The 13589-nt window shown below is 51.1% G+C and overlaps 1 protein-coding gene across 1 annotated transcript; it reads right to left on the bottom strand.

The window, feature by feature from the left end:
* Positions 1 to 708: 708 nt before the first annotated feature.
* Positions 709 to 7380, bottom strand: LOC142265993 (uncharacterized; the record flags this gene model as incomplete). Its single annotated transcript, XM_075332298.1, has 2 exons — positions 709 to 1929; positions 7267 to 7380. Coding segments are annotated over 2 exons (1118 nt in total), but the record flags the coding sequence as incomplete, so codon positions are not given.
* Between the last annotated feature and the right edge of the window lie 6209 nt (positions 7381 to 13589).

The following is a 13589-nucleotide window of genomic DNA, read 5'->3' as shown; positions in this document are numbered from 1 at the left end:
AGCGTGGCTGGCCAGTAAAGGTCTAAAAGATGAAAAAATAATGACATGGCCCCCTTGTTCACCTGATCTGAACCCATATAGAACCTGTGGTCCCTCAGATGAACTTGTGCGACCTTTTCGGGTTGAGGATGGAGTGAAGCACAACTCCTAGACCTACTGCCAGTTTCTGGGAAGACGTCTTCCAGCAGTGGTACAAAAAGATGTCGGTATCGTTTAAGAAAAACATAATTTTCATGCAGGACAATGCTCCATCACATGCATCCAACTACTCCACAGCGTGGCTGGCCAGTAAAGGTCTAAAAGATGAAAAATAATAACATGGCCCCCTTGTTCACCTGATCTGAACCCCATAGAAAACCTGTGGTCTCTCATAAAATATAAGATCTACAGGGAGGAAAACAGTACACCTCTCGGAACAGTGTCTGGGAGGCTGTGGTGGCTGCTGCACACAATGTTGATCTTAAACAGATCATGAAACTGACAGAATCTATGGATGGTAGGCTGCTGAGTATCATCATAAAGAAAGGTGGCTATATTGGTCACTACTTTTTTGGGGTTTTGTTTTTGCATGTCAGAAATGTTTATTTCTAAATTTTGTGCAGTTATATTGGTTTACCTGGTGAAAATAAACAATTGAGATGGGAATATATTTGGTTTTTATTAAGTTGCCTAAAAATTCTGCACAGTAATAGTTACCTGCACAAACAAATATCCTCCTAAGATAGCCAAATCTTAAAAAAAAACCCACTCCAACTTCCGAAAATATTATGCTTTGATATTTAAACGTTTTTTGGGTCGATTGAGAACATAGTTGTTGATCAATAATAACAAAAATCCTTTAAAATACAACTTGCCTAATAATTCTGCACTCAGTGTATTCACAACATGAAAATAACATTTTCCACATTCAGAACATAAAAATGGTTTATTTTGTGTGATTTTTTTGATGGTAAACAAGATGTGATTTCCTAGTAAAACATTCACCACATTCTGGGCATGAAAACGGCTTCTCCCCTGTGTGAGTTTTCTGATGTCTATCAAGGTTTGATTTGCAGATAAAACATTTCCCACACTCTGAACATGAAAATGGCTTCTCCCCTATGTGAATTTTCTGATGTTTAACAAGGTCTGATTTCCGAATAAAACATTTCCCACACTCTGAACATGAAAATGGCTTCTCCCCTGTGTGAGATCTTTGATGACTAACAAGATCTGATTTCTGAATAAAACTTTTCACACACTCTGAACATGAAAATGACTTTTCCCCTGTGTGAATTTTCTGATGTTTAACAAGGTCTGATTTCTGAATAAAACATTTCCCACACTCTGAACATGAAAATGGCTTCTCCCCTGTGTGAGATATTTGATGGCAAACAAGATGTGTTTTCTGAATAAAACATTTCCCACATTCTGAACATGAAAATGGCTTCTCCCCTGTGTGAATTTTCTGATGTTTAACAAGGTCTGATTTCCGAATAAAACATTTCCCACACTCTGAGCATGAAAATGGCTTCTCCCCTGTGTGAGATTTTTGATGCCAAACAAGATGTGATTTCTTAATAAAACATTTCCCACACTCTGAGCATGAAAATGGCTTCTCCCCTGTGTGAATTCTTTGATGTGTAACAAGGTCCAATTTCCGAATAAAACATTTCTCACACTCTGTACATGAAAATGGTTTCTCCCTTGTAGGAGCCGTTTTATGTCCCACATCTCTTCTGTAACGTTTATTTTGCTGACAATGCTGTGATAAATCAGAATTTTGGACTTGTTTGAAAAGATCAGATGATGAAGCTTTCCGAGGAAGTACTGGAGGTATATTTGGAACAACAGCATGCTCTTCATATGTATCATGTGTAATAGTTTGATCATCTATTTTAAATTCTGAAGATATTAGAGGTCCATTTGAACTCCTGATACAGTCATCGGCTAAAAATAAACACAATGTTATTATTTTTTAATGATATAATTTGGAAAGTAGATTTATATTTTTAAACCATAACATCAGCAAGATGGGCTGCAGTATGTACATCGCCCAGGCCAAAAACTAGTACTCTACCAGGATACAGCTAAACCCCCACAAAAGTGGAAGCATCACAGGTGCAGGTGGAGCAAATCACACACACACCTCCATGGAATTGAGGGGGGAGACTGCTAGATGATAAAACTGCACCAGTGATGCTTCCACTTTAGTGGGGGTTTAGCTGTATCCTGGTAGAGTACTAGTTTTTGGCTTGGGCGATGTACACACTGCAGCCCATCTTGCTGTAAGTATTACTTAATTTTTGGAGGATATGTTCCTCTTTTTCTTGCTATTTTTATATTTAGTGTAGGAATCTACAAGCATGAGGTCCCGTGATGAGGGTTGTAGGCTTACGTTTTATGGCCATAAATACCAATAAAAACCTCATATTTTTTTGTACAGGATACAGCCAGGCCCCTTTCTGTTGGGCCTTGCATTGTAGAGTGTCTGTCCGTGCATGATACACAGTGGGGTACGGCTTGGCAGCCCGACTGATCTAATAGTATGGGCGTCACCTAATAGGCTGTGGGTTTGTGACTGTGTTATCTGCATGTGTGAACAGCGCTCTATGCAAGCCACTAGTGTGCAGTTTCATCATCTAGCAGTCTCCCCCCTCCATTCCATGGAGGTGTGTGTGTGTGATTTGCTCCTCCTGCACCTGTGATGCTTCCACTTTAGTGGGGGTTTAGCTGTATCCTGGTAGAGTACTAGTTTTTGGCCTGGGGATGTACACACTGCAGCCCATCTTGCTGTAAGTATTAATTAATTTTTGGAGGATATGCTCCTCTTTTTTTTGCTATTTTTATAAACCATAACATCAGAAATAAAATTAGGAAACAAATTATTCTGAATCTGTTTTCCAATTTCGAGATCTAAGAGTTACATCTTCGTTAATTCGGATCTCCCATTCCTAACACCAGTTCTCTGGAATGTTCTATAAAATATAATCTGATTGATTGTCGCAATGTGACTGCAGGATAATGAGGGACAAGGAGATCCTATACTTTCCCTCATGCTAGGAGACTTTAGGCTATCCCTAACCTCTGGATTACCCCTGAACGTGGAAGGAAGGGGCAGGAGTATGATGGAAATACAGATTAAGACAGACGGGAAAACCAGAATTCAGACACACTGCAAACTCTCAAAAATAAACAGTGAAAGACTAAGGAGAAAAGCAAGAGCAGGAAGGCAGAAACAAAAAGACAACAAGGGTTAACACCACAACTGCTCACAGCAATAATGCACAACAACCAGTAGTTTGTATCACAACACCTCACCAAACCTGTATAGGTAAATTATAGCTGGCAATAATGGAATTATCCAGCCAGCATATACAGAAGGGGAGCGATTAATACTGGTCCCCTTACATCATGTGATCAAAGACATTAACAAGAAGCCCAGCAGAGACTAACTCTTTCTAGTCTTACTAAATATGTTGTTCAACATCTGCGTCTCCCTGCGCTGCTCACAGACATCAGAGAAGTTAGCAAGTGTAGCGGGCGGAGGGGGCGCGCTCGCCACGTTCAGGTCCGGGGCTTCTGCTGCTGCTGCTCGGTGGCTCGAGCGGTGGGCCGGACCCGGGGACTCGAGCAGCGCTCGTCACCCGTTAGTGAAAAGGGATGGTTTGTTTAGGGGGAGAGTTCGTGACGCCACCCACGGGACGTGGTGATGATGGCACCACCGCTGCTGGTGACAGGGATCCCGGGAGAGATGGTAGGGAGCAGCTAGGATGTTGTCCCCTCCGTGGGTAGGGGTCGGTGCTCCCGGGACCCGGTGAGGACAGCGCGGCGCGGTGCCAGGCGGCACTGGCGTACTCACTCAGACAGAAAGTCTCAAAGTCTCCGGTAAACCAAACGACCGGATGGACGGGTCCCGCAGCCGGCTGCAGTGTTGTTGTGCTCTCCCCAGACGGCTGATGGTGGCTGTCTTTCCCTGCACCTGTGTAAACTGTGTTGACTGATGGTTTCCTAACGGTAGTCCACTCCCCGGCGTATAGGTACCGTAGGAGCCCTTTTGCCCGCAGGCGCTGGCCCTTGGATCTCTAGCCTGTGGCGGTGTCTGTATATCCTCACGGTGTGGACTGTTGCCTTCTGTCGGGACTTGGTTGTTAGGAAACCCCTGGGGTTCCGGTCACTCTCGGATTTGACCATTGTCGGCGGCTCCAAGCCTGGTCGGGGTCCGATGGCCCTGCCTGTGTGCTTAACTTCACTCCGCTCCCCGGTTCAGTACCGGTGGGTCACCGCCCAACCCCGGTCCTACGGTTCCGCAGAGATCCGTCAACTCCTGCAGACGGCCACCACCGTCTGCCAACCTTGCTGTCAGTGCCTGGGCTCCAACCCAGACACTTGCAGTTTGTGTCCTCTCACTTTCACCTCTCAAACTCATCTACTGCTTTTCCCGCCTCCAAGCCTGTGAACTCCTCGGTGCGTGGGGCCAACCGCCTGGCTCCGCCCCACCTGGTGTGGACATCAGACCCTGGAGGGAGGCAACAAGGGTTTTTGTCTGACTGTTTTAACTGCCTAGGGTGGGGGGGTGTGTATGTTGTTATGTGTGTGACTACCTGGCTAGTCCAGGGCGTCACACAAGCAGAGTGCCAGAATGTGTAATTTCCACAGATCCTGATGCCGCCATGACAGTTGGCGATGCCTGCAAGCATCTCATTGTGACATTGATCCACAACATAGACAATTTCAAAAAGGTTTTTTTCGAAGATGAAAATAAAATAGAGAAAGACGCCAAATATTTAATGGGCTTGTCCGGGACTGTAACATTGATGGCTTAACCAAAGTAGGTAACAGGGTCTTGCTGTCTGTGCAGATAAACATTAGGGTTCTAAATCATGAAGACCGGCAATGTATAATGTCAGGGACTGGGGTGAGATTTCTGGCATAGGGAACATCGCAGTTTGTTATGAATTAGAGAAGCGGTGACATCACACCCTTCTTCTGGCCAAGCTCTGCCCATTTTGGCAAAGCTGGTTAAAATTGGCGTGAAACCTCCAAAAGTTGCACAATTTATTTTTTGTACATTCATTTATTATTGACTGTATAATGGCTATGACGTATCAATGTTTGGAATCAACAGTAAAAAGGATGTTGATGAAATAGAGAATCATGACTGTAAGGCACTAGAGTGTTAATAAGTGCTGAGAAAACCATGCAATGTAAAAGCAACAACGGTCATCGTAATCAAAGCAAACAAGAGACTATAACAATATAGCTCTGCAGTGCAGCCAGGCCAACCATCTGCCTTTATAAAATCCTTCTCCGGTCTTCTTTCCAAGCTTATTGTGCAATTCACTGGAGGCAAAAAGGGTGTTTTCAGGTTCCATCTGGTACCAACCATCAGTGGTGTATATACTAGTGTCAAGACCAACATAATCCAAAAGCTCAAAAGGACCTATTGGGTAACGGGCTTCCAATTTCATTGCAACATCCATGTCTTCCTTAGATGCATGACCTCTTTCATGAAGATGCACGAATTCCATTAGGTATGGTACCAGAAGACGGTTAACAATGAACCCTGGGGTGTCGTTACATGACACAGGCATCTTTCCTACTGTTTTACTGAAGTCCATGAGAGAGTCAGAAGTCGTTTGGCTAGTCATTGGTGTTTTAATGACCTCCACCAGCGTCATCATTGGTACTGGATTAAAGAAATACAGACCTCCGAACTGATCCTGCCTAGTTGTGGAGATGGCTATGTCAGTTGTTGCCAAAAAGAATGTGTTGCTGGCAAATATGGTGCGTTCTGGTGCAAATTTGTCCAGTGTCTTGATTAGTGCGTTTTTCACTTCCAAGTTTTCTATTATGGCTTCCACCACCAGATCATTGCTGTGCACCACGGCCGCTGGGTCTGTGCTTGGGATGAAGTTGCTGATGAACTGTGAAGCAGCCTCAGGCTTGTCCGCAAACATCTTCTTAGTGACCCTTTTCAAGCTGTCTTCAAAACTTTTTGCAGACTTTTTCAAGATGTCATCAGTCTGCTCCACTAAAACAACAGTGTGTCCGGTTGCTGCAGCTACCTGCGCTATCCTGACACCCATCAGACCTCCTCCGATCACAGTCACATGCTTGATAGAAATGTGTTTTAGGAGCGCACCACCGATCAAAATGAAGGTGGGTGCACCCTAATGCGGTGTACAGAGCTAAGGAACATGAGAAGAAAAGGAGCACCGCAAATACATTAGTCACATGCTTGATGTCATCTTGATAGTCAGCTTCTTCTCGGTGGCGCTGGAGGTCATACATTTCACTATGAGGTACCAGTAAGGGGAGGCCATGTCTGCTTGTACTGCTGGGAGCTAAAGGACATGTGAGTGATGTCAGCACAGCGCACCATGATGATTTAGTCGCACAATCTTTTTTCACAGCTCTGTGTTGCAAAAAAATTTGATTGAAAAGTGATTTCTGACAGAATTCTGGCATAATTGCTTTGAAGAATCAAGGTCTAGGTGTCAAATCTCCTTCTGTAGGTGTCTCCAATCCTTCCAGGGTAGTTTGCCAGTAGTTCACATTCTCTACAGCAATAATTTTATTAGATATTTTTTGGTAGTTTAAAAATTTGGTATCTCAGTGTGCGGCTGTAACTTTTTTTTTCCTATTATCCACACACACACACACACACACACACACACACACACACACACACACACACACACACACCAGCCTGTCTCCTCTTCAGCTTTATACTCCTGCAATTAAGAAACCTTTGGTCACATGGCGTGATGTCAAAAAGGTTCTTAAGCAGTCCTATAATCGATATATAAAACACTGGGGCCACTAGGAGAATGGGGGCCCTGTGAAATTGCCCAGTTTGCTCTCCCTTACACCTAATACCAGTCCTGTATGCCAGCCTGTGTCCTGTTCAGTTTTTTTAGATGCATGCAATTAAGAGACCTTTGGTTACATCATGTCACATGACTTCATCAAAGGTCCTTAAACAATCAACTTCCGACTGCAACTGATGAGGTCCTTAAGAAAGTGGGGTTCCTGAGAAATTGCACAGTTTGACTCCTCCGAACGCTGGACCTGCCTGTAACTAGGGCTTATTTTAAGGGAAACAGGGTATTCATGAACCCTCTGCAGGTCTTTGAGTTGCCTTCACAACAACATAGAGAAGGGACTAGAAACAAACAGCAGAAGAAGCAGAAACAGAAAATACAGCTGAAAAAAACAGAGCAGAAAGTCTAAAAATGTAAACACAAAATTAGTGCAAAAAGTGCATGAGTAGATATCTCTTACTGGATAGAGCTGGAGGAGACACATCCTGAGGAACATCGGGATCTTCTTGGTTACAGTCCTGTGGGAGAAGAGGACGGGGACATCTCTCTGGTGTTGTCCTCTTACTGGATAGAGCTGAAGGAGACACATACAGGGACTGAATTCATTCCTTACATACAGATAATTATAGGCAGTGGTGTAACTAGAGTGCGATGGGCCCCGGTGCGAAATTTAGACCTGGGCCTACCTCCGGACGTTGGTCAGTAGAGTTCTAAGTCATATATACATTATTTGTCTCCCAGACTGGGCCCTATTGTGACCCAAGGTGTGGGCCTATCCTGGTGTGTATATATATTATATATATACTTATATTTATCCCAGCCTAGTGTGTGTGTATGCACTGGATGTAAATATATCTATATATATAATTGCCTTATTCTGTCTGTCTGTCTGTCTGTCTTGCTCCAAAATTGTGTCCTTACGGTGACACAAAGCGGATTGGCCGCTGGCCTCGCCATGGCCCCGCCCCCCGCACGGATTGGTCGCTCGCCCTGGCTCCCCCTCCACACGGATTGGCCGGCCGCTCGCACAGGCTCCGCCCCCCACACGGATTGGCCTCTCGCCCCGGCACCCTGCACGTATTGGCAACTCGGCCACGCCCCGCCACCCTCACGCAATGCACGCTCGCTCTGGCCCCGCCCCCCGCACGCATCCCCCGAACTGACACGGAGACACGACTCCCAGGTGAGTACTGTACCCCCGGGAGCCCACATCAGCGTACGCCGCCAACCCAGCCGACACAAACCCTCGCATTGCTGGGGTTTGCCGCCGGATGCTGGTGTGGGCTCCCGTGCGAGTGGGGGACGTGATGCGCTGGTAACCATGGTAGCATAGTTACCAGCGCATCAAGGTCCTGCAGCGGCTGAACATCCACACGCACACACATAACAACAGACACACACATACACACACACATCAGATCACACTCACTCTCACACACACCTCACACACACATCACATCGCATCCACACACTCACACCATCCGGAGATATCGCTTGCTTCTCGGCCGCGATACTGTGCTGTGAGCTTCCAGGACCTGGCAGAGGATCACATGGCCAGAAGCATATGGTATCTCCGGATGTTGTGAGTGTGAGCGCGTATGTGCAATATCGTCAGTGTGTGTGTGAGTGTATGCGATCGGGTGTGTGTGAGTGTATGCGATCAGGTGGGTGTGAGTGTATGCGATCGGGTGGGTGTGAGTGTATGCGATCGGGTGGGTGTGAGTGTATGCGATCGGGTGGGTGTGAGTGTATGCGATCGGGTGGGTGTGTGTGTGAGTGTATGCGATCGGATCTGTGAGTGGCGGCAGAGGAGCACGGCGTGCTGGAGGAGGCTGGGAGGAGAGAGGCTGATCCTGGGGAAGGCTAGGAGGGGGAGGCTGATGCTGGGGGAGGCTGGGAGGGTGTAGGCTGATGCTGGGGGAGGCTGATGCTGGGGGAGGCTGGGAGGAGAGAGGCTGATGCTGGGGGAGGCTGATGCTGGGGGTGGCTGGGATGAGAGAGGCTAATGCTGGGGGAGGCTGATGCTGGGGGAGGCTGGAAGGAGAGAGGCTGATGCTGGGGGAGGCTGATGCTGGGGGAGGCTGGGAGGGGGAGGCTGATGCTGGGGGAGGCTGGGAGGGTGTAGGCTGATGCTGGGGGAGGCTGATGCTGGGGGAGGCTGGGAGGAGAGAGGCTGATGCTGGGGGAGGCTGATGCTGGGGGTGGCTGGGATGAGAGAGGCTAATGCTGGGGGAGGCTGATGCTGGGGGAGGCTGGAAGGAGAGAGGCTGATGCTGGGGGAGGCTGATGCTGGGGGAGGCTGGGAGGGGGAGGCTGATGCTGGGGGAGGCTGGGAGGAGAGAGGCTGATGCTGGGGGAGGCTGATGCTGGGGGAGGCTGGAAGGAGAGAGGCTGATGCTGGGGGAGGCTGATGCTGGGGGAGGCTGGGAGGGGGAGGCTGATGCTAGGGGAGGCTGGGAGGAGAGAGGCTGATGCTGGGGGAGGCTGGGAGGAGAGAGGCTGATGCTGGGGGAGGCTGGGAGGCGGAGGCTGATGCTGGGGGAGGCTGGGAGGCAGAGGCTGATGCTGGGGGAGGCTGATGCTGGGGGAGGCTGGAAGGAGAGAGGCTGATGCTGGGGGAGGCTGATGCTGGGGGAGGCTGATGCTGGGGGAGGTTGGGAGGAGGGAGGCTGGGAGGAGAGAGGCTGATGCTGGGGGAGGCTGATGCTGGGGGAGGCTGGAAGGAGAGAGGGTGATGCTGGGGGAGGCTGATGCTGGGGGAGGCTGGAAGGAGAGAGGCTGATGCTGGGGGAGGCTGATGCTGAGGGAGGCTGGGAGGTGGAGGCTGATGCTGGGGAAGGCTGGGAAGAGGGAGGCTGGGAGGAGAGAGGCTGATCCTGGGGAAGGCTGGGAGGAGGGAGGCTGGGAGGAGAGAGGCTGATGCTGGGGGAGGCTGATGCTGGGGAGGCTGGAAGGAGAAAGGATGATGCTGGGGGAGGCTGGGAGGAGAGAGGCTGATGCTGGGGGAGGCTGGGAGGAGGGAGGCTGGGAGGGGGGAGGCTGAGAGAAGAGAGGCTGATGCTGGGGGAGGCTGAGGCTGGGAGGAGAGAGGCTGATGCTGGGGACAGAGAGGCTGATGCTGGGAGCAGAGAGGCTGATGCTGGGAGGAGAGAGGCTGATGCTGGGAGGAGAGAGGCTGATGCTGGGAGGAGAGAGGCTGATGCTGGGAGGAGAGAGGCTGATGCTGGGAGGAGAGAGGCTGATGCTGGGAGGAGAGAGGCTGATGCTGGGGGCAGAGAGGCTGATGCTGGTGCAGCATGGGGGATGGAGCACGATGGGGGGGTGCGCAGCATTGGGGATGGAGCACGATGGGGAGTGCGCAGCATGGGGGATGGAGCACGTCTGGGAGTGCGCAGCATGGCGGATGGAGCACGTTTGGGACTGCGCAGCATGGCGGATGGACCACGTTTGGGAGTGCGCAGCATGGCGGATGGAGCATGTTTGGGAGTGCGCAGCATGGCGGATGGAGCACGTTTGGGAGTGCGCAGCATGGCGGATAAAGCACATTTGGGAGTGCGCAGCATGGCGGATGGACCACGTTTGGGAGTGCGCAGCATGGCGGATGCGATCGGGTGGGTGTGAGTGTATGCGATCGGGTGGGTGTGAGTGTATGCGATCGGGTGTGTGTGTGTGTGTGTGTGAGTGTATGCGATCGGATCTGTGAGTGGCGGCAGAGGAGCACGGCGTGCTGGAGGAGGCTGGGAGGAGAGAGGCTGATCCTGGGGAAGGCTGGGAGGGGGAGGCTGATGATGGGGGAGGCTGATGTTGGGGGAGGCTGGGAGGGTGTAGGCTGATGCTGGGGGAGGCTGATGCTGGGGGAGGCTGGGAGGAGAGAGGCTGATGCTGGGGGAGGCTGATGCTGGGGGTGGCTGGGATGAGAGAGGCTGATGCTGGGGGAGGCTGATGCTGGGGGAGGCTGGAAGGAGAGAGGCTGATGCTGGGGGAGGCTGATGTTGGGGGAGGCTGGGAGGGTGTAAGCTGATGCTGGGGGAGGCTGATGCTGGGGGAGGCTGGGAGGAGAGAGGCTGATGCTGGGGGAGGCTGATGCTGGGGGTGGCTGGGATGAGAGAGGCTAATGCTGGGGGAGGCTGATGCTGGGGGAGGCTGGAAGGAGAGAGGCTGATGCTGGGGGAGGCTGATGCTGGGGGAGGCTGGGAGGGGGAGGCTGATGCTGGGGGAGGCTGGGAGGAGAGAGGCTGATGCTGGGGGAGGCTGATGCCTGGGGGAGGCTGGAAGGAGAGAGGCTGATGCTGGGGGAGGCTGATGCTGGGGGAGGCTGGGAGGGGGAGGCTGATGCTAGGGGAGGCTGGGAGGAGAGAGGCTGATGCTGGGGGAGGCTGGGAGGAGAGAGGCTGATGCTGGGGGAGGCTGGGAGAAGAGAGGCTGATGCTGGGGGTGGCTGGGAGGCGGAGGCTGATGCTGGGGGAGGCTGGGAGGCGGAGGCTGATGCTGGGGGAGGCTGATGCTGGGGGAGGCTGGAAGGAGAGAGGCTGATGCTGGGGGAGGCTGATGCTGGGGAGGCTGGGAGGGGGAGGCTGATGCTGGGGGAGGTTGGGAGGAGAGAGGCTGATGCTGGGGGAGGCTGATGCTGGGGGAGGCTGGAAGGAGAGAGGCTGATGCTGGGGGAGGCTGATGCTGAGGGCGGCTGGGAGGTGGAGGCTGATGCTGGGGAAGGCTGGGAAGAGGGAGGCTGGGAGGAGAGAGGCTGATCCTGGGGAAGGCTGGGAGGAGGGAGGCTGGGAGGAGAGAGCCTGATGCTGGGGGAGGCTGGAAGGAGAGAGGCTGATGCTGGGGGAGGCTGATGCTGGGGGAGGCTGGAAGGAGAGAGGCTGATGCTGGGGGAGGCTGATGCTGAGGGAGGCTGGGAGGTGGAGGCTGATGCTGGGGAAGGCTGGGAAGAGGGAGGCTGGGAGGAGAGAGGCTGATCCTGGGGAAGGCTGGGAGGAGGGAGGCTGGGAGGAGAGAGGCTGATGCTGGGGGAGGCTGATGCTGGGGGAGGCTGGAAGGAGAGAGGCTGATGCTGGGGGAGGCTGATGCTGGGGGAGGCTGGGAGGGGAGAGGCTGATGCTGGGGGAGGCTGGGAGGAGGGAAGCTGGGAGGGAGGAGGCTGAGAGAAGAGAGGCTGATGCTGGGGGAGGCTGAGGCTGGGAGGAGAAAGGCTGATGCTGGGGACAGAGAGGCTGATGCTGGGAGCAGAGAGGCTGATGCTGGGAGGAGAGAGGCTGATGCTGGGAGGAGAGAGGCTGATGCTGGGAGGAGAGAGGCTGATGCTGGGAGGAGAGAGGCTGATGCTGGGGGCAGAGAGGCTGATGCTGGGGGCAGAGAGGCTGATGCTGGTGCAGCATGGGGGATGGAGCACGATGGGGGGTGCGCAGCATGGGGGATGGAGCACGATGGGGAGTGCGCAGCATGGGGGATGGAGCACGTTTGGGAGTGCGCAGCATGGCGGATGGAGCACGTTTGGGACTGCGCAGCATGGCGGTATCTAGGACCACGTTTGGGAGTGCGCAGCATGGCGGATGGAGCATGTTTGGGAGTGCGCAGCATGGCGGATGGACCACGTTTGGGAGTGCGCAGCATGGCGGATGGAGCACGTTTGGGAGTGCGCAGCATGGCGGATGGAGCACGTTTGGGAGTGCGCAGCATGGCGGATGGAGCACGATGGGGGGTGCGCAGCATGGGGGATGGAGCACGATGGGAGGTGCACACCTCCCCCCAACACACACACACACACACACCACACCACACACACACTGGGAACCACAAACACCGCCCTACACAGACACCCACACACACAGACAACGCTGCACACACACAACACCCAACACACAAACACCGCGGCATACATAAATATACGCACATACCACGCAACACACACATTGCACAAAACATACCTCCCCAAAACACACCACACCCACACAAACCGCGCAACACACACACACAACGCTACAGACACACAGCGCTCCACAAACAACGCAACACACATACAACACCGCTGTCACCCCCCTCCACACCCAGACAACACCCAGAACATGTACAGCGCCCTACACAAACACTTGGTAACTACACACAACAACATCTATGTATATATATATATATATATATATATATATATATATATATATATATATATATATATACTGTTAGAGAAGCCATTTTGTCTCCTTGATAGTTACTAGTTACTCCTCGATAGTTAGACTTCTTCTAACATAGTTATGAAATCAGTTACACAATCCGTTATGTAATCTTACTGAATGAGTAATTGATGTTCTATTCCACATCTGCTATTCTTTTATTGTTTATACGGTCATCTTGACCTGGAGCTTGTTTTTATAGTTTTAATCAGTTTTTATAGTTTTAATCACATCTCTTGAAACACTTTTTATTACATATCCCTTTGCATTGAAACATTAATCCTTTCCTTATGTGATGATATCATGCTTGTGTTCCAAATGACTATATTTGGTAAAATCTAAAGTTATGTAACTATATCACATGTCTCATATTGCGTAATCAGCTTGAAAAGTATAAAGAAACCTTCAGATCCAATAAAGGGGCAGAGCTAATTTGAACCACTATAGACTTCTGTCTTTATGGTGTTTTTAAGCTTGCTCTCACAACCGGCCGACGTCCCAGCTACCTGAGAGGAAACAAAAGCCCGGCTTTAACAATACACACACACTAGAAGGTGGCCCGATTCTACGCATCGGGTATTCTAGAATTTACGTATTGTGTAGTTCATGT

This window comes from Anomaloglossus baeobatrachus, unplaced genomic scaffold (assembly GCF_048569485.1).
Source record: "Anomaloglossus baeobatrachus isolate aAnoBae1 unplaced genomic scaffold, aAnoBae1.hap1 Scaffold_281, whole genome shotgun sequence".
Taxonomy (NCBI): Eukaryota; Metazoa; Chordata; class Amphibia; order Anura; family Aromobatidae; genus Anomaloglossus; species Anomaloglossus baeobatrachus.
This window is presented reverse-complemented; position numbering and strand designations above follow the sequence as displayed.